Source organism: Mesocricetus auratus, unplaced genomic scaffold, assembly GCF_017639785.1.
Source record: "Mesocricetus auratus isolate SY011 unplaced genomic scaffold, BCM_Maur_2.0 Super-Scaffold_100013, whole genome shotgun sequence".
Lineage (NCBI taxonomy): Eukaryota > Metazoa > Chordata > Mammalia > Rodentia > Cricetidae > Mesocricetus > Mesocricetus auratus.
Genome location: NW_024429196.1, coordinates 82,760,331 through 82,782,122, shown reverse-complemented (window position 1 = coordinate 82,782,122; position 21,792 = coordinate 82,760,331). Strand labels below are relative to the sequence as shown.

The following is a 21,792-nucleotide window of genomic DNA, read 5'->3' as shown; positions in this document are numbered from 1 at the left end:
CAGATATCCTCTTGCCTCTGCCTTTGTAGTGCTGGGAGTAAAAGTATGTGACAACATGCCCCATCTTACTGCTGATTTTAAGCCTGCACACCTTTAATTCTAACACTTGGGAGGCAGAGGCAGAGTTTAAGTCCAGCATGGTCTAAAAAGCAAGTTCCAGGACGGCCAGAGCTGTTACACAGAAAAATCCTATCTTGAAAAAAAAATAGCTGGGTGTTGGTGGTGCACACCTTTAACCCCAGCACTTGGGAGGCAGAGGCAGGCGGATCTCTGTGAGTTTGAGGCCAGTCTACAGAGCGAGTTCCAGAACAGCCTCAAAAAACTTTGTCTTGAAAAAAAAAGAAAAAAGAAAAAGAAAAGAAAGAAAGAAAGAAAAATATATCCCTGCACTAAGAGGCAGAGGCAGGTGGATCTCTGTGAGTTGGAGGTCAGCCTGGTCTACAGAGCAAGTACCAGGACAGCTAAGGCTACACAGAGAAACCTATCTTGAAAAAAGCAAAAAAAGAAAAAAGTTTCACTTTTGTGACACTATCTTTCTTGTCTCAAGAAAGACAGGAAATGTAAAGAAAATAAGTGAATTCCAAACCAAATGTACTTTGTAATTATGAAAAAAAATGTATGCAACTTGTTTTCTACTTTTATTTAAATATATCATACAGTATGTATCATTTTATATAGTTTTGTCTGTGATACTGTTATATAATATGCATTGTGTTACAACCATATAGATTTATATTAAGGCTTATATAATCTACAGTATATAAATATGATATACCAAATAAATACATATGCCTATGCATAATTGTATAATATAATGTATGTATCTTTGGGTTTAAAGTTAAAATATCATATTATCAAACAGAAAATAATAGTTTTGGGGTCAGCAAGATGTCTCAGTGGGTAAAGAAATTGATTCCTGGAACCCACATAGTAGAGAGAACTGGTTCCCACAAGTTTTCCTCTACCTTCCATATTCACTTCATGACACATCATGGATGCACACCTGTTCACTCACTCTCACATACACACATACACACACTCACACTGAATAAGCAAATAAATACACACTTTTTTTGTTTATTTTTGTTTTTAGAGATAGAGCTCCTTTTTGTATCCCTGGCTACCCTGGAGCTCTGTAGACCAGGCTGACCTCGAACTCAAGAGATCCACCTGCCTCTGCAGCCTAAGTGCTGGAATTAAAGGAGTTCACCACCACTTCCTGGCAAATACACACATTTTTTAATGGAAAATATTGGATTCTATAAAGTAATTTTTGTTTTATTTTTGGCTTCTTTTTTTGGAGACAGGATTTCCTTGTGTAGCCCTAGCTATACTGGAACTCACTCTGTAGACCAGGTTGGCCTTAAACTCACAGAGATCCACTTGCCTCTGCCTCCCAAGTGCCGGGATTAAAGGTGCACGTGCATGCCACCTGGCAAGATTTTATAAGTAATTTTTAAAGATTTATTTTTATTTTATGTGTATGAGTATTTTACCTGTATGTACCATATGCAGTGTCTTTGGAGACCAGAAGAGGGAATTGGATCCCTTGGAGCTAGAGTTTCAGACTATTGTGAACTACTTGGGGTGCTGGGAACGGAGCCATCTCTTCATAAGATGCTTTGAAAGGTTCTTCCTTGTAAAGAAAGCATAACTCCAGAGTCATTTTTAAGATACTCAAAGTCTAAACCACTCAGGGTGGGGAAATGGCTCAGTGGTTAAGATATTGACTTCTTTTCCAGAGGACATGGGTTCATTCCCAGCACCTATACGGTACCTCACAACCATCTGTAACTCTGGTTCTGGAGGACTTGATGCCCGTTCTGTCCTCTGTGGGCACTGAATGCACATGGTGCACAGATGTACATGCAGGCAAAGTACCCATGCAAGTAAAATAAAGTTAAACCACTAACATTATAATTTTTGCTAAATATTTAGTGATTATGTCATATGTCATAGTTTCATTTCTGTTGCTGCGATTAAAACATCCTGCCAAATGCAATTTAAGGGAGAAAGGGTTTACTTGGCTCACAATTCTAGATGATAGACCATCACTACAGGAAGTCGAAGCAGTAGGAACATCCAGCAGCCAGTCACATTACATCTACAGTCAAGAGCAAAGAGCCTTGAGTTAATGCATGCATGCTTATGCTCAGCCTCCCTTTCCTACTGTTACATAATCCATGAGAAAGAATGGTGCCTCCCACAGTGGGTACACTAATCATGGTAATTTCCCACAAACATGTCTGTAAGTCAGTTTAATCTAGAAGTTCTTCCCTGAGATTCTCTTCCCAGATGATTCTAGACAATGTCAAATTGACAATTAAAGTTAACCATCAAGAAAAATACATTGTATACCAAAAGGGCTTATGGGAATCCCATTTTTTTAGCCAGTCAGTCTTCTGGTGTGCAGACACACTACATAACACCCATATACATAAAATAAGTAGTTTTAAAAATTAAACCACCCAGGCTTGTGGTTAGCATTTGTACTAAGTAGGGACCCATCTTGAAACTTACTTAGCCTTCCACCTGTGTGATCTGACATTATCTTCAGGTAAATTTTGTCATCACTGAGTTGCTGCTTGCTTGGCATGTAGATAAAGGCGCCTATATGTAGCTGGTGTCAAACTGATCTGCAGTAGACAAAAGTAATTTTGAATCAGTGCTTTTATTCCTGTACCGTCATCAAAGTTTAAAGCTTAAAGTCAGGCATAAACAAGGCAAGAATAAGAGAAAAAATAGTTATAAGATGAGCAGAGAGCCGGGCATTGGTGGCACATGCACTCGGGAGGCAGAGGCCAGCCTGGTCTACAAAGAGCGAGTTCCAGGACAGCCTCCAAAACAATACAGAGAAACCCTGTCTGGAAAAACAAAACAAAAAAAGATGAGCAGAGACCGAGTTTCTCGGCTCAGAAGAAGCAGGAGTGTTAGTCACAGAGCAGACACATCTGTCACTGAGAAGACAGAAGTAGGTGACAGCAATCGAGCAGCACTGCCGAGGCCCAAACCCTGCCCTCCCGTGGCTCTGTCATTTCCAGTCCAAGCTCTCCAAGAACTTGGAGGGAGGTTTTGGGAGCTTGGCCCAGAAGCAACCACTTCACTCACTAGCTAGAACATTACCATGGCTAACGTGACGGAAATTGGAAAGGACAACCTAGTCATGGGCCCAGGAAGAAGAAAGGTGTTGACCATCATTTAACAGCCTGTGCAAAGTGTGTCCTGGAGAGGAGCATGACTGCCTGTTGCTAAGCGGGCAAGAGACCAAGCAAGTATATATGGGAAATTAAGATAGAAGCAGTACAAATCTGAGAAGGTCGTCATTGATGGTCTCTGTGGTAGGTGGTCCAGGTCCATCATGACTTCTTCCTTTAAGACAATGTCCTCAGCAGAGACATTACCCCCCTCCCAGCATGTTTGTCCTTCGCTGGGGGTATTTTTGGTTGTCAGCTCAGTCATTAGTGTTCCTGGCATTCACAGGTGTAGAAAGCAAGGATGTTGGGGGCTGGAGAGATGGCTCAGCAGTTAAGAGCACTGACTGTTCTTCCAGAGGTCCTGAGTTCAATTCCTGGCAACCACATGGTGGCTCACAACCACCTTGAATGAGATCTGGTGCCCTCTGCTGGCCTGCAGGCAGAAGGCTGTATACACAATAAATAAATAAAATATTTAAAAAAAAAAAAAGCAAGGATGTTGCCAATGTTCTAGAAAAGAACAAGTTAAGCCATAGTTTCAAGAAAGAAACAGGATAAATGGAAATTTCAGTGTTGTGCTTTCCATTGAAGAGTAAGGGAAGGAAGATGGGGCCCAATACAGAATGTTTCTAGGGCTGGAGAGACAATGACTCAGCCATTGAGAGCTCATACTGCTCTTGCAAAGGACCCAAGTTTGGTTGCCAGTACTCATCTTGGGTGACTCACAACCACCTGTGACTCCATCTCCTGGAGACTCAGTGCCCTCTTCTGGCATCCAGTGGGCATAGCATGCATATGCACGATTACGCATGTACTTTAAAGTACATCCTTTTGTTTTTCAAGACAGGGTTTCTCTGTAACTTTGGAGCCTGTCCTGGAACTCCATCTGTAGGCTAGGCTGGACTCACAAAAATCTGTCTGCCTCTGCCTCTTGAGTACTGAGATTAAAAGCATGATCCACCATCACCTAGTTTAAAGTAAATCTCTTTTTAATGAATGTTTTATATGGGGCTGGGTGTTGGTAGCAGAGGCAGGCAGCTCTCTGAGTTTGAGGTTCGAGGCCAGCCTGATCTACAGATTGAGTGTCAGGATAGGCTCCAAAGCTACATAGAGAAACCCTGTCTTGAAAAACTGAAAGAAAGAAAGAAAAAAAGGTCTGGAGAAATGGCTTTGAGGCTAAGAGCATTAGCTGCTGTTCCAAAGGTCCTGAGTTCAATTCCCAACAACCACATGGTGATTCACAACCATCTATGATGAGATCTGGCAAGCAAACACTAGACAGAACACTGTATACATAATAAATAAATAAATAAACAAATAAATAAATATTTTTTTAAAAAAAGAATGTTTTATACAATAACTGGCATCATATCCTTTAAATTTTTTGCATTTATTTCACATACTGATCACTGTTTCCCCTCCCTCCTCTCCTGTTCCCTATTCCTACCTCCCTTCTACCCTCCCCCCCATCCACTCCTCCTCGTCTCCATTCAAAAGGGGCAGGCCTTCCATGAGAGTCAACAAAGTATGACACATCAAGTTGAGGCAGGACCAGCATGGGGAATGAGTTCCCAAAAGCCAGCTACATGCCAGGATCAGGTCTTGATCCCACTGCTGGAGGACCCACAAACAGACCAAGCTACACAGCTGTCACACACATGCAGAGGGCCTTGGTCATTCCCATGCAGGCTCCATAGCTCTTGGTTTAGAGCTCAGATCACCAGCTCAGGTCAAATGTCTCTGTGGGTTCCCCTGTCATGACCTTGACACCCCCCCCAGCTCATACAATCCTTCCTCTCTTCAACAGAACTCCCAGAGCTCTGCCCAGTGCTTGGCTGTGGATCTCTGCATCTGCTTCCATCAGTTACTGGATGAAGGCTCTCTAATAACAATTAGGGTAGTCACCAATCAGATTACAGGAGAAGGCCAGTTCAAGCACCCTCTCCACTATTGGACATCATATCTTATTGGAATACAAAATGATAACACCTAAAGACAATTTTCAATATTTCAGGACAGAGCCCCCACATAAAGTCCAACCTGCTCTCGGGAAGCCTTCAGAGTCTGTGGCGGGCAGTCACTGGCCCGCTTTTTGATTTCCAAGGAGACCCAGCTCAGCAAGGTGGAACCCTCATTCTAGGTCCAGGTGAGCATCAAGGCCAGGTTATGTCTCAATGCCCGCTATAGCCTAAGAGCCACCCACTTTTCTCATGTGATAGACTCTGAAAATGAGACGCCTGACTAATGAGGTGGCATGCTTTGGTAAGGAGCATCTATCATTCTCAGAGGCTTCTGTGTACTGATGTCTATGGTGACGAGGGTCCTCATCACTTAGGATGAGGGCAGGGATTTGGGACTCAGAAAGTAAGCTGTGAGATGCTGATTGATACTTGACAATTACACTCTGAAAGTTCAACAGGGCTCAAAGAGATCGCTCAGTGTTTATGAGCACTGCTGCTCTTGCAGGGGACCTAAGTTCAGTTCTGAGCACCTGTATCAGGTGACTCACAGCCACTTGTAACTTTAGCTCCTGGGTATTTGACTCCCTCTTCCAGCCTCCTTGGGCACCTACACTCATGTGTACAACCTCCAACCCTCACACACACAAGTACACATAATTAAAAATAAAGTAAATCTTAAAGGGGTTCAGTGCTCATTTTGGCAGCACATATTCTGAAATTGGAACAATAGAAAGAAGATTAACATGGCCCCTGCACAAAGGATGACATGCAAATTTGGAAAGTATCCCGTATTTTTCCTTGGGCACGCAGAGAAATCTGGAATTTCCCATGAAGGAAATGGGGGGAGTCCGGGTGTGCACAGTGATACCAGGCTCAACAAAGCCGTCTGGGCCACAGGAATTGGAATGCCCCAGAGTGAGTCCCTGTACATTTGTCAAGGAGATGCAGTGAGGGTGAGGATTCAACACACAAGCTCTACACTTTGATAACCTGTGTCCTTATTTACCACATTAAAAAAAACCTACAGACAGAAAAACAGACAAAAAAGCAGAGTGGTGGTGGTACTCACCTAATCCCTGCACTTGGGAGGCAGAGGCATGTAGAGCTCTGATTTCAAGGCCATCCTAGTCTACAGAAAGAGTTCCAGGACAGCCAAGGCTATAAAAAATAACATAAAAAAGCTTAAACAACAACAACAAAAAACCCTACAGTTAATGTGGATGAAAATCTGTAATAAAGTTACAGAACGGCCAAAATATAAGTTCAATAGGCACCAGCCAGATAGCTCCCCAGGTAAAGACGCTTGCTATTCAAGCTTGGATAGCTGAATTCCTTTTGCAAATGAAAGAATCTTTGTTTTTACCAACTAAACTAGGAGATCCACACAGTGTTGGAAAGCCCATTCTGAAGTGAGAACTGCCATAAGACACTGGCTTCAACAACTGCACTGACTGTGTCTGAGCCAGAGATGCCATTGACTCCACCCTGGTCAGTGTGGGAAGCTGGCTTTCTCCACATTCAAGTTCTGCAATAGCAGACAAAAAAAAAAAATCACTGTGGCACAGGCAGATTTTTCTTCATTCTTCTGCCTCTTTAAAATTGTACCTGCTAGTGGATTATTATTATTATTAACACTTCTGTAAATAATAGACTGTTGAACGGACTGCTTTTTTTTTTAAAGATTTATTTATTTATTACATATATAGTGTTCTGCCAGAAGAGGGCACCAGATTGACTTGTAGATGGTTGTGAGCCACCATGTGGTTGCTGGGAATTGAACTCAGGACCTCTGGATGAGCAGTCAGTGCTCTTAATCTCTGAGCCACTTCTCCAGCCTGAAAGGACTGCTTTTGACTGAGTTGCTTTTGGTTTTTTACAGCATGCACACTTGTACCCATCTCTCACAAACTTAGATCAGATTAAAAAAACCAAAAACCGGGGGCTGGAGAGATGGCTCAGAGGTTAAGAGCATTGGCTGCTCTTGCTGAGGTCCTGAGTTCAATTCCCAGCAACCACATGGTGGCTCACGACCATCTGTAATGAGATCTGGTGCCCTCTTCTGGTGTGCAGCAATATATGGAGACAGAACATTGTATACATAATAAGTAAATAAATCTTTAAAAAAAAAAAAAAAACAAAACCTGGGTGGGGTGGTGGTGGTGCATGCCTTCAATCCCAGCACTGGAAGGCTGAGACAGATGGATCTCAATGAGTTTGAGGCCAGCTTGGTCTATAGAGTGAGTTCCAGGGTAGCCAGAACTGTTACACAGAGAAACCCTATCTGGAAGCGGGGATAAAAGCCCTCTGGGGCTGGAGTTGTATGTCAGTGGTAGGTAGATTTCTTCCTGGGCTCAGCACTAATAAATAAGTAAATAAATGAGCCCATGTGAGTCTTATACATCTACCCAGAATGCTCCTGAAGTACTTGGAAGCTTGTATGGTGCTTGTTTTTGAGTGCACTAGGGCAAGACTATGTGTCCACACTACATCCTCAGCTTAGAGCTCTGTCCTTTCTGCTCCTTTCCTTCTCTCCTTTGAAACAGGGTCTCCTGTTTTTACCCCATTCCTCATCTCATGTCACCGAGTCACTTGGCCATTGTCTTAGGGTTCCCATTGCTGTAGATATATGACCAAGACAGAGTTTTCTGTGTGACAGCCCGAGTGCTGGGATTAAAAGTGTGTACCACCACCGCCTGGCTCACCATGGCAACTCTTATAAAGGAAAACATTTCATTGGGGCTGACTCACAGTTTAGAGGTTTAGCCCATTATGTCATGACAGGAAGCGTGGCGATATGCAAGCAGACATGGTGCTGGGGAGCTAGCTAGGAGTTCTACATCTGGTTTGGCAGGCAGCCAGAAGAGAGAGAGCAACTGGCTGGCTGGAGCTTCTGAAACCTCAAAGCCCACCCCTGTTGACATTCTTCCAATAAGACCACAGCTACTCCAACAAGGCCACATGTCCTAATCCCTTCAAATAATGCCACTCCCTATGAGCCACACCATAGCCATGTCTTCAGGGATGAAGAATTAAACCTGTTGCTATAGGTGTGGCCAGTGGACGTAATGCCAAAAACATATCCTTTGATCTAATGTTTCAAGTTAAATTCTGGTTTTGGCTATATGGTGGCTCACACCTTTAATCCCAGCACTTTGGAGGCAGAGGCAGTAGGGTCTCCGTGATTTCAAGGCCAGCCTGGTCTACATAATGAGTTCCAGGCCAGCCAGTGCTATATACCAGAGAGATCCTGTCTCAAACAAAAATTCTTGTTTTGAGTTCAAGATGGAACTAACAGGACTTAGACAATTATAACTTAATTGAGTGGACAGGATTTGGTTGTACAAGTGTGCTAATTGGCTTACCACCTTCTCTTCCAACCTCTTAGGTTAGTTATAAAACATGCTCTGAGATCAGTGTTTTTCTTTCCTTCTCTTTTTTTATTTTGGCAGTGCTAGGGATGACCCAGATCCTCAGGAGTACTGCATCCCCTAGCCTCAGGAGTGAATTTTTTGAAGCAAATGATTTATTAGTACATGTGCTTAGGAAGTAGATGTAATTTCCTAGCTGATACCTATGTTAGTCCCAGATTCTTCCTGTCTGATTGGATGTTTTATTTAATTATACTTGATGAAACTGAATAGAAGGGTATAATTTAGGATGCTGTCCCCTCGGAGCTCATAACGTGTTAAGTAACACTCTTATTCAACCACTGCCTTGTCATGGTTAATTGCCATGATGCAGAATTATGGTGGCATTACATAGGGAATATAATGGACTCCAGGTAATTAATTTTTCCCTTTGGACTAATTAGGAATTGAAATGTGTCCTTGATCCTGGTAAGCAGTAAATCTAAAGGCTAGTGTCATTTGCCCTCAGCATTTTTGTCCTTGTTCTCTTCTAGGTAACAACATCCACTTTGTGCACCGAGACAGGAATAGGTTGGATCACAAACCCATAAACTCTGTTTTACAGCTTGTGGGAGTTCAGCCTGTGAACTTCATGAGCAGACCTACAGTTATCCATGTGTGACTTCACGTGGGATCTTCCACTTGTGAATGGGCCCTTGAAATGTGAACCAAAATGCCAGGCATCATGGCTTCATGAGGTTATGAAACCACAAAGCTCATGCGCCTATAGAGCTATATGCTGAAAATTGTCAGAAGCGGGATAGGCATTTTAAATGTTATGACCTATATAGTTATCCATTCAATCGAAGACTTTTGGCAACCAAAACATAAGAGGAGGGCTGGAAAGATCACTTGGTGGTTAAAAGCACTTGCTTCTCTTGCAGAGGACCCAGGTTTGGTTCCCAAAACCCACATGATGGCTCACAATTGTCTGTAACTCCAGTTCCAAGGGATCCAACACCTTCTTCTGGCCTTTGGGTACCAGGTGCACATGTGGTGACCTTGTATAAATGTAGGCAAGCACTCATACACATAAGAATAAAATCTTCTAAAACTACATACACATGTTCGTGTATGTATGTGTATATGACGGGAAGTGAAGAATGGGCCAGGTATGATGATGGCACAGGCGAGTAGTCCTAACACTGAGAAATGGGGACAAGAGTCCAGCCTGAGCTATGTGGGTAAGAGCTTTTCTCAGAAAAGTAGTCAGTTAATGGAAGGGGAGAATGCACAAAGGGAAAAGAAAGCAACTCAAGATAGTTTTGTTTAGTAGGGGAAAAACACAACAGATTTAAAAATTCTGTAAATAGTGTAACCACATGTGTGTGTATATTCTAATGTTTTGTGTTCTTGGAGAAAAGATGGTAAATAAACACAGTGCAACACTGCCAGTAGGCATGTGTGTGTCTGTGATGAGGGTATAGGTTTTCTGCTTGCTTTCCAAGTTCCGTATTTCCTGTGTTTTTTTACAAGCTCATCTGACTTGGGGGTAGGGTAGGAAGTATTTAGACATGGAAGGGCAAATGCCTGCCTACATAAAACTCCATGGAGGTGCAGATGAGGAGTCACTGGTTAATGAAAACAAGACCTTTGAAGTATCAGAGGGCCTGGTCAACACCCACCCACCACCTATTGCACTAGGATTGTTTTGGTAGAATTAAGTGAGTTGAGGAAAATACTTGGGTTTTATTTGGTTTAGGGGCTGCTCTTGGGAATCAAAACCAAAGTTTTCATGCATGTGAACACTTTCTCTTATCACTGATCTCATCCCCAGTTCTGACCATTTTTTAAATATCAAAAAGAGAGGCACCTAGAATGTGTGCAGCTCTAGATTTTATCTCTAACAGTGCACACACACACACACACACACACACACACATGAATATGCACACACACATCTACTATATAGAATATAGAATGCTTTTTGAAAGGCAATTTTAAGATTTTTTTTAAGCTTTGTGATGTAAACACTTGGGCATATTAGCCCATGCCTGTGTTCTCACCACAGGCAGAGGCATTGAGAGCAAAGTTGCAGGCTAGCCTGGGGTACATATTGAGTTCAGGGCAGTCTGGACTATATATAGTGACACCATGGCTCAAAAATAACAAAAAGCAAATGTGCAGCCAGCCAGACGTGATGGTTCATGGGGAGCAGGCAGGAGGATCTCTCTCTAAGTTCTAGGACAGACTGGTCTCAAAAACAAAACAATCAAAAGAAATGTGCATTGGACTGGGCTGTACATTCCTAGACACCTGCTTTTTCTTGTCCCCCAAATCTATCTTATTTAAAAACCTAGTCATATTTTGCTTTTTAAGAATCTTAGTTTTGGACAGGCAGTGGTGGCTCACACCTTTAATCCCAGCACTCAGGAGGCAAAGGCAGGCACATCTGTTCAAGTTTGAGGTCAGCCTGGTCTACAGAGCAAGCTCTAGGATAGCTAAGGCTACATAAACCCTGTCTTGAAAAACCAAAGGAGGCACAGAAGAAACTTAGTGTTTTGGTTTTGTTTGTTTGTTTGTTTGGTGGTATATTTTTTGGTTTTGGTTTTAGTTTTGGTTCTTTGAGACAGGGTTTTTCTGTGTGGCTCTGGCTATCCTGGAACTTTGCTCTGTACACCAGGGTAGCCTAGAACTCAGAGATTCACCTGCCTTTGCTTCACAAGTGCTGGGATTAAAGGTGTGTGCCACCACCACCCAGCTAAGAATCTTAGTTTTGTACTAGAAATTCTCATGAAAACTATCACAAAATCAAAACATTGGTAATCCTTAGCAACTAACTGTAATACTACTATGACCTTATACTTTTATATAAAGCATATTAAGTCGCAAAACTGTATTTTAATGTATTTTCACATGAGTATATATGGACAGTCATGTTTTTAAATCAATAAAAATGAGAATTTTCATAATTTAAAATTAAATTTTTTGCTATTTTGTTTGGGATATTTTGTTCTGGGGTTCTTTGGGGGTGAGAGAGAACCTAGTTACTGTGTAGTAGGCTGGCCTAGAATTCTCTAGCCTATGGAGAGATGGCTTAGATGTAAAGAGCACATTCTCCTGGTATATAGGTCCCGGGTTTGTTTTCCTGCACTGATATCAGGCTCCTCACAAATGGCTATAACTTCAGTTCCAGGGGATCTGGGCTCAGCAGCGGCCGCATGCACATGGTGTATATGTACTCTGATATGTACACATATATGTCAAATATAAGGAATAAAACTTATGTACATGTACTCTGATACATACACATACATGTAAAATGTAAGGAATAAAACATGTACATTTACTCTGATACAGACACATACATGTAAAATGTAAGGAATAAATCTTAATGTACATGTACTCTGATACAGACACATTCATGTAAAATGTAAGGAATAAATCTTATAACAACAAACCTCTCTAACCTAGGCTGGTCTTGAACTCTCAGTCCTCCTGCCCCAACCTCTTAAGTGCTGGGATTATGGGTATGTGCTGTCACACCCAGCCTCTTCTATTCTGAACATAAAAGAAAGAGTAATAACCAGACCCAGACCCCCTTTTCAGTTTTAACCAAAATGTATATATTTGCAAGTTTATGTGGCTTCACAGAGGTACAGTTCCATAAAGATTGTGCAGGTGGTTGTCACCCAAACAAATACATGTATTACCAAGGCAATAGCTGGGTGTGGCGGTGTCTGAATCACTGTTCTATTGCTTTGAATCAACACCATGACCAAAGCAACTCTTTTGTTGTTGTTTTCCAGACAACCTTTACTGTCTGTAGGCCAGGCTGACCTTAAACTCACAGAGATCACCTGCCTCTGCCTCCCATGTGCTGGGATTAAAGGTGTGTGGCACCACAACTCAGCAGCATTCCATATTGTTGGTAGAATTCTACACTTTAAAAAGGCATTTAAGAGGCTGGAGAGATGGCTTAGCAGTTAAGAGGTTGCGAGTTCAATTCCCAGCAACCACATGGTGGCTTACAACAATGTACAGCAGGATCTGATGCCCTCCTCGGGCATAAAGGTTTACATGCAGATAGAGCACTAATATATATAAAATAAATATAAATCTTTTTTTAAAAGAAGGCATTTAAGCCAGGTAGTGGTGGTGCATGCCTTTAATCCCAACACTCGGGAGGCAAAGGCAGGTGGATCTCTGATTTCCAGGTTAGCCTGATCTATGGAGTGAGTGCCAGGACAGGCTCCAAAGCCTGTCTCGAAAACAAACAAACATTTAATTGGCTTACAGTTTTAGAGGCTAAGGGCATTAGCATCCTGGCAGGAAGCATGGTAGCACATAGGTGTTGTGAGACCTTTACATCCTGTTGGAAGTGAGAGAGAGAAGCAGGGAAGGACTGACTCTGGGCTTATGGGCTTTTGAAACATCAGAGCCCACCCTCCGTGATACATTTCTTCCAACAAGGCCACACCTCCTTGTAAAGAGAAGCCTTCCCACCAGCCTGGTTCCAGAACCAATAAACACACAAGAGGCTATATTAATTATGAAGCTGTTGGCCTTGCTCGTTTCTTACTGGCTAGCTCTGACTTAAGTATTTATCCCATAATTGTTAATCTAAGTATTTCTCTTACCGGAGAAGTTTCTGGGCTTCTTATCCCTATGTCGGTTACATCTTGACTCCCTATGTTTCTCCTACCAGAGTCGTCCTCGACTCCTAGTCCCACCTATCTTACTTCCCTATTGGCCAACAGTGCTTTATTGACATATACACAGGACTTCCCCAACACCTCCTAACCCTTCTAATCCTTTCAAACAGTCCCATTCCATAGTGGCTAAGTATTCAAATATATGCGCCTATGGAGGACCAGTCTTATTCAAAGCACCACAGGTAGATACACTTACGGTCCCACTCAGTTGGGATACAAATCACTCACTGGAGCCCAAGACCAGCGTGGGCATTTGTGTGTGTGTTATAAAATTATCTATAATGCACACTGGTCTATATAAATATACTCCCAGGTCCAAGTCATGATTATATTAGAATCGAAATCCTTAAACCTTTTCTGTAAAAAACATAGAAATTATAGGCAAAACAGTAATATTGGGCTGGGGGAGTGTGGCTCAATACTTGCCTAGCATGTTCAAGGTGCTGGGTTCATATACAGCACCACCAAAAAACAAAACAGAAATGCATTTTGTGGTGCTCTGGGTTCACCAGATGGTCTATACACTCTTTGCATGCTGTGTGGAATGACTATAATAGCCATCATCCATAATATATATTCCGCAGAGAACATTTTTAAAGATTTATTTATGTGTACAGTGTTCTGTCTGCATGTATGCCTACACACCGAAAGAGGGCACCAGATCTCATTGCAGATGGTTGTGAGCCACCAAGTGGTTGCTGGGAATTGAACTCAGGTATTCTGAAAGAGAAGCCAGTGCTTGTAACTGCTGAGCTATCTCTCTAACCCAAGAAGAACACTTTTTTTTTTTAAACAAGAAAGTCCAGAACTGTCACAAACTACCTAAAAGCAGGCTGATGACAATGTGTGAAGCCATGGATCGCCTGGGAAGCAGGAATTTATTCCCAGCTCATAAGAAAGCTGTTCTTTGCCCAATTCAAATAACAGACAGTAGAGTTAAACGACAACCCTTGCATGAAACCCTCTGAGGACATAAACACAGGGCATGACACCCATGGGCTGCACCCTTCTCATAGCAGGCAGATCTCTCCATGGGCCATGGCCCCATGAAGGAACTCACTGGGAACTGTAGTAATCATCCATGGTAGCCCCACTTTGTGACTCCAATCTGTAGGAACCCGACTTTGTGGGGCCACAGTCCATATTAACCCGTGTTCGTGCCTGAGAGAGGGGGGCGTGTGGACTGAGAAATGGCAGGTAAAGATACTAAGGAAAAGACAGAGACACAGAATAGAGACAGGAGACAATCCAGTGAATACTGAATATCCCAAGTTTATTCTTCAACGTTCTTAAATACCCCGACCAAAAAAGGGGGAAATGACAAAAGACTTCTTTATCATGATACAAAGAACAAACAGAACTTCTTCCTTAATTCTCCAAACATTTGGTAACCATGCCTTAGACTAAATCTCTTGCTATCTGGCCTTGAGGGTAATCTAATAACAGGTCTCTTGTTATTTGGATAAGACATCCATGACCAAGACCAAACATCCTACAGTAGCCATGCCTTAAACCTTTAGGTCTTAGGACTGTAACCTTAGAAGAGTAAGGATAGTTTTGAACTCTCTGACCTTAAGCCAAGATGAAGCGAAGCCATTTTCATGGGCCCCAACAGGGATCCTTCTCAATGAACTGCTGTGGAAACAACAACCTTGATGACATGACTACAAATTTTGAAAAGCATAACTGAAAGCAAGGAACAGTCAAGTAGCCCAGCTACTCAGGAAGCTGAGGGAAGATCTATTGAGTCCACAAGTTGCACAACAGCCCTGGCAACAGCAGCTCCCAACTAATAAAAGAAAACAAACAAATCAGGCTGGCCTGTAGCTCAGTGACAGTATTTTTCTAGCATGCGTGAGATCCTAGATTCTTATCCTAAGCTGTGAGGCAAAAAAAATCATGCTCAGATTTTGTTTTAGGGGATGGGTATGTAGTTCCATTCTAGAACACTTGTCTAACATGTACAAGGTCCCTGAGTTCCATCCGTAGAGGCAAAGTGAATCTCAATTTAAAAATAGAAAAATGAATCCCAAAATGACAAGGGATAGACTAGTATTCTGCAAACATTTGCTCAAGTTACCTTCTCCCACGCAGCTGGGGTAGACTCTGACCATGTAGATGGAGAAACTTTCTAAGGATGTGCTACATCCTACTTCAAAATCAATAGTCATTTTAAGCAGAATGTTCTATGGCTGAGTTGTGACTTGGTGGTAGAGTGCTTGCCTAGGAGCACAGGCAGATGGATAGATGGATGGTAGATGGATGGATGGATGGTAGATGGTGGATGGATGGACAGACAGATGGATGGATGGATAATGATGGATGAATGGATGGATCATTTAAGGCATGTAATTGACATGCATACATTTTATTAAAAAATGGTTTTCAGCCGGGCGTTGGTGGCGCACGCCTTTAATCCCAGCACTTGGGAGGCAGAGGCAGGAGGATCTCTGTGTGTGAGTTCGAGACCAGCCTGGTCTACAAAAGCTAGTTCCAGGACAGCCTCCAAAGCCACAGAGAAACCCCATCTCGAGAAAAAAAAAAAAAAGGTTTTCAATTTAGGTTAAATCATTTTAGCTAGGCATGGTTGTATACACTTTTTTTAAATGGAAACAAGCTTCTACATTTATTTATTTATTTGTTATGTACACAGTGTTCTGCTTGCATGTATGCCTGCAGGTTTTTTTTTAAAATGGAAATAAGCTTCTACATTTATCTATATCTATCTATCTATCTATCTAGATATCTATTATGTATACAGTGCTCCACCTGCATGTATGCCTGCAGGCCAGAAGGGGGAGCCAGATCTCATTACAGGTGGTTGTGAGCCATCATGTGGTTGCTGGGAATTGAACTCAGGACCCCTGGAAGAACAGTCAGCGTTTTTAACCTCTGAGCCATCTCTCCAAGAACAGTCAGCGTTCTTAACCTCTGAGCCATCTCTCCAGCCCATGGTTGCATACACTTTTAATCTTAGCACTTAGAAGACAGAATAGATCTTTGTGAGTTTGAGGTCAGGCTACTCTACATAGTGAGCTCCAAGCTACCTAAGTATATAGTGAGACCATGTCCCAAAAAATAAAATAAAAAACCTCAACAAACCAAAATCCCCATAATTGTTAGGCGCCAGTGAGAAGGCTCAGAGGGGAAAAAGTGCTTGTCACCAAGTCTGAAAATTTGTGTTCACTTCTTGTGACTGACCTGGTAGAAAGGAGGAATCTACTCCTGAAAGTTGTTCTCTAACTACATACACATGCACTGTGATGTTTATAGACATATATTTACACACATGCACAACACCACCTCCAAAAAAACCAAAAAGGTTCTTAGAAAAATACAAATGATATTTTGGCTTTAGACACATATTTAGGCAAAACAAAAACAGACTAATAAAAGCATATAAACATAATTATTATTTTATTTTATTCTTAGCTAAGAGTTATTCAATATCAAGAGTACACACTGAGCTGGGCAGTGGTGGTACACAATCTTTAATCCCAGCACTCGGAAGACAGAGAGGCCAGTCTGGTCTACAGAGTGAGTTCCAGGATGGCCAAGAAACCCTGTCTCAAAAAACCAAAAACAAACAAAACCTCTCTCTGATCTTCAATATAGTTCCCAAACCCCATGTAGGGCAGCTCAACATAGACACACATGAATTTAAATAAAAATAAAGTCCCAATAATCACTGTATACATCTTCAGAGTCTGCCTCACACAAAAGCCAGAGGCTGGAGGTTGCCAACTGCCACACCTGTCACTGCTATGAACTAGAGATGCCCCAGATGTCCAGCACCAGGAAAATGGTTGAGGACGTTGTGTTTATCACGTACACCTGTGGATAAAAACGAACCACAGTGTGTATATCTGAGTGTAAAGAGAAGCTTTTTCCTTGAGAGAAGCCTTTCCGCCAGCCTGGTTCTAGAGCCACATGAGTCCCAAATAAACACCCAGGAGGCTATATTAATTATGAAGCTGTTGGCCTTGCTTGTTTCTTACTGGCTAGCTCTGACTTAAGTAATTAACCCATAATTGTTAATCTAAGTATGTCTCTTACCGGAGAAGTTTCCAGACTTCCTACCCCATGGCGTTACATCTTGAATCTCTTGTGTTTCTCCTTCCCAGAGTCCTCCTGGACTCCTAGTCCCACCTATCTAGATTCCCTATTGGCCAGACAGTGCTTTATTGACAAATGCACAGGACTTCCCCAACATCTGAGAGTGTCTTAGTAACTTTTTTTATTGGTGTGGAGAGACTTCATGACCAAGGGAACTTATAGAGGAAAGCATTTCATGGGATTCACAACGTGGACTTTTTGAAACCTCAAAGCCCTCCCCTGTGATATACCTCTTCCAACAAGATCACATCCCTACTCCTTCCTAAACAGTTCCACCATCTGAGGACTAAGTATTTAAATATATGAGCCTATGGGAGCCATCCTCATTCATTCCACCACACAACATGATCCCAGAAAGCAAAACAGTTGCAGAAAAAATATTCTTTATATACACACACACATTTAAATATATGTGTATATAATATAAATAATTGAAAATATGTATATTTAAGTGTGCTTTAAAAAATATTTTAAAGATTTTTTATTATGTCAGCCTCCAAAGCCACAGAGAAACCCTGTCTCGAAAAAAAACCAAAAAAAAAAAAAAAGATTTTTTTATTATGTACACAGTGTTCTGCCTGCATGTATGCCTGCATGCCAGAAGAGGGCACCATATCTCTATAGATGGCTGTGAGCCACCCTGTGGCTGCTGGGACTTGAACTCAGAACCTCTGGAAGAGCAGTCTATGCTCTTAACCTCTGAGCCAACTCTCTAGTCCCATATGTGTAGCTTTTTGCTCTTTTGTTTTGTGAGACAGGATCTCACTATGTAGCCCTCTCTGGCCTGGCACTCACTCTGTGGATTAGAGTGGCTTAAATTTTACCTCTGCTTCCCAAGTGCTAGTATTAAATCCTGATGAACCGAGTTCCATACCTGGGACCCATTTAATGGAATGAGAAAACTGGGTAATGCAAATTGTTCTCTGACAGCCTCACAACACACACATACACACACCCCGACTACACACAGATATATACACACACACACAAAACAAACAAATGTAATTTAAAAAAAGAGGGCTAGGGAACACAGCCCAGTTGGTAGCGTGGCTAACATACAGGAAGCTCAGATCCCCAGTGCTGCATAAGCCCAGGCATGGTGGCACATCCCTGTAGTTGAAGCCCTTGGGAGGTGGAGGCAGAAGGATCATAAGTTCAAGGTCATCCTCAGCCATATAGTGAGTATGATACCAGGCTAGGCTACATAAGACCCCAATTCCAAAAGAAAGCACAAAAGGGGACAATAAATGCATGACATGTGTCCCTTTGCATGGTTTGTACTGTTGCACAGAAACTGGAAGTCTTGGGACTGCAGTCAGTTGAAGCAGTCCACAGTTTTCTGCTAAAGAGTTCTTCATAGCAGCTCCCAGAAGCTACAAATCAGCCTTGTTCACCACAGTGAGATATTTGATCAAAGCACTTATGGATGTCAAACGTGTTTCCAGAAAAGCATTTTAAATATTAAATATTAAATCTTTGTAGGATGACTTAAAAATACAGGAAGGTAGTCAGAATGTTTTAAAAGGTTCTCTAGCTATTGTTACAACTTGCTGTTACTTCGTTTTATTGAACTAGCAGTCTGGAATCGATGAATCACTGACATTTCTAGACTTCAGCCATTAAGAACTTAAAATGCCATACGTGAACACGTTTACTGACTTTGTGCAAATAGGGAATAGCTCTTTACTTCATAGTCCTGCACTCTCGCCTATACAGTACAGAATGTCAAGACAGGAGAATAGCAGTTGGAGACCAGTCTGGGGGCAGCTTAATGAGACCATGCCTCACACTGACAAAGAAGGTGGGGGTGTAGTTCTGTGGTTGAGCTCTTGCCTAGCATGCTTGCAACCGTCACTTTGCTCCCCAGAACCTCAGCTATGTCTGCCCACACAAATGATCCATATTTGTTAGGATTCTAGGAGATTAAAATTTAGCCCCAGAGACTTCCAGGTATGGAGACATGCCACCACATTTAAACACCATAAGCATCTGACACTTTTGGAGGAGAGGAAAAAAAATGTGTCACTTCCCTACATTGAAAACTGAGCTTGTGGATGGAGAGCCCCAGGCTTTCAATTAAATCACACAGCATCCATTAAAATCCCAGCACTCAGGAGGCAGAGGTAAACAGCGTGGCTCGGCAGTTTTAAGTGGTACTGCTTCTGCAAAGGACCAGAGGTCATTTTCCAAAACACATATGGTGGATTACTCCTGAAACTCAGGTTCCAGGGGGATCTGAGGCCCTCTTCTGGCCTTTGTGGGAAAATGAAGAGACCCAAGGGTGGACTAGGATTTCCTCCCCACGAAGGGGCTTGAATAAAACAGACACAGGAAATCACTATGTTCAAATTGATAGTTAGTTCTCCTCTCAAACCAGAAAATCTTTGAGAATAGTCTTCCTAGCCTCAACAAGAGATGAAGAATAAATTGCTTTTACATTTCAATAGCCTTGGAAGGGACTTGAAATTGATGCTTTTCAATTACTTCCGTGTCCATTTGGGGAAAATTGGACAAGAATGTTTTTCTTGTTTTGTAATAGTTGGCAGGAAACATGTGTGTAGTGTGGGTAAAGGAGGTGGTTAGCTATCTCCAATTACCTGATTATCTTGGCCAATTTTGACTGTGAAGTTTGCTGTGTCCTGCCCTGGGAGGGAGGAGGCCTGGTCTGGCAGCTGGGCCACAGGCAGAGTCAACTTGGATCTGCAGCCACTTCTGAAGAATCCAGGAGAGACCGTCCAAGCCCTGGGTGTCTAAGAGTACCTGGATTCAGCCAGAAGAGCTGGTCCAACTCGGTCAGGATGAGAAGAGCCAGAAACAAATTTCAGAAGCCAAAATACTGCGCCAGAAGATATATCTGACATAGAGAGCAGAAGGCAAAGCAAAGAGAGGGAGTTGGAGGCAGGGGAATGTCTATAAGACATGGTCTGGATAAAGATCTGGCCTAGGGAATCATGCTCATGTCTGTGTGAAGGGTTATTCATGGTCTGTTGCTGTAACAGAATACCAAAGGCTAGGTACTTTTAAAAAAGAGGTTTGTTTAGCTCACAGTGTTGGAAGGTCACTAGTATAGCACCAAGCCAAGTGTGGTGGCAAATACCTTTAATCCCAGCACTTGGGGCATAGCACCTACTGACTTTTTACTAATTCATTCTCTTAAAGATTTCATCTCATCAATACCCCCCAACACACATGAATCTTTGGGAGATAAGTTCAAATCACATTTAAACTACAGTGGTATTTTAAAAAGACTCATTGGGAGCCAGGTATGGTGTCATATGCTTTTTAATACCAGCACTCAGCAGACAGAGGCAGACAGAGCTCTAGGCCACCCTGGTGTACATAGTGAGTTTCAGGATAGTCAGAGCTACATAGTGTCTCAAAAAACAAAACAAACGTATAAAAAAACCTTACTGGTTCTATAAATTGTTTTGGGCAGATGTTACCTACCATATATAATTTATAACTCACTAAACCAATACCTACAGTGTTAGCTTTCCATTTCTATAAGAAAATACCTGAGATAACCAACTTAAACAGAAGAAATGTTATTTTGACTTACAGTTTCAAAGGCTTAAGCTTGGTTGGCCCACTGCTTTGGGGTCATTGGTGAGATAACAGATCATGGCAAAAAATAACATGTAGAATAAAGCTGCTTACTTCATAGCCAAGAACTGAAAGAACAAAGAATCCCACATCTCACGGTTCCCTATGATGTCATGACTCCACTGACAGAAAACCTCTCATTAGGACCTACCTCCCAAAGTTCTTAGAGGGACCAAACCTTTAACACATGAGACTTTGTGGAGTCCACTCAAAATCTTTGTGCAATCTTTGTTTTTAATCATGTGATAATTACATATTTTTTTAAAAAATTACTTTGAGCCAGACACGGTGGTGGTGGTGTATGCCTTTAATCCCAGCACTTGGGAGGTTGATGTAGCCAGTCTTTGTCCCACCAGCCAACTTCCAAATAACCACACAGAAACTTATTATGAAAGTTCAGCTGACCGTTTAGGCTTGTTTCTTTCTTTCTTTCTTTCTTTCTTTCTTTCTTTCTTTCTTTCTTTCTTTCTTTCTCTCTCTCTCTCTCTCTCTCTCTCTCTCTCTCTCTCTCTCTCTCTCTCTCTCTCTTTCTTTCTTTTTTTGTCTGTTTGTTTCTGAGACAGGGTTTCTCTGTGTAGCTTTGGAGCATATTCTGGAACTCCCTCTGTAGACTAGGCTGACCTTGAATTTACAGAGATCTGCCTGCTTCTACCTCCCAAGTGCTGGGATTAAGGTGTGTACCACCCAGCCTTTAGACTTGTTTCTAACTAGCTCTTATAACTTAAATTAACCCATTTATATTAATTTACTTTCTGCCTCATGGCTTTGTTACCTCATCTCCATAGTACTTATGCTGTTAGCTCTGCATCTCCACCCTTCTTCCCAGAAGCCTCTCTGCCTCCAAAATCCTACCAAG

The 21,792-nt window shown here is 42.1% G+C and overlaps 1 protein-coding gene, 1 long non-coding RNA gene and 1 other non-coding gene across 6 annotated transcripts in view; 2 read left to right on the top strand and 1 right to left on the bottom strand.

Annotated features, from left to right (window-relative positions):
* Nucleotides 1–21,792, top strand: part of Prxl2c (peroxiredoxin like 2C) — a 32,734-nt gene that overhangs the window by 7,274 nt on the left and 3,668 nt on the right. Inside the window, exons 5-6 of one of the 4 annotated variants that reach the window (XM_005078442.4) lie at nucleotides 5,209–5,340; nucleotides 9,057–9,956. The exons of 1 other annotated variant lie outside the window; for it this stretch is intronic. In XM_005078442.4, coding sequence (XP_005078499.1) covers nucleotides 5,209–5,340; nucleotides 9,057–9,184 — 260 coding nt within the window. In that variant the 3' untranslated portion in view covers nucleotides 9,185–9,956. Of the gene's footprint in view, nucleotides 1–5,208; nucleotides 5,341–9,056; nucleotides 9,957–21,792 lie in introns of those variants that run through there. 2 more of the 4 variants (XM_040756161.1, XM_013119265.3) reach the window with 2 other exon arrangements.
* On the bottom strand, nucleotides 1,918–21,324 carry LOC121143714. The gene is made up of 3 exons (XR_005881044.1): nucleotides 20,893–21,324; nucleotides 2,521–2,636; nucleotides 1,918–2,104 (listed from the first exon to the last, which is right to left on the bottom strand). It is a non-coding gene; the product is annotated as an uncharacterized LOC121143714 (long non-coding RNA).
* LOC121143833 lies at nucleotides 5,844–5,951 on the top strand. Its single transcript, XR_005881149.1, has one exon. It is a non-coding gene; the product is annotated as a U6 spliceosomal RNA (small nuclear RNA).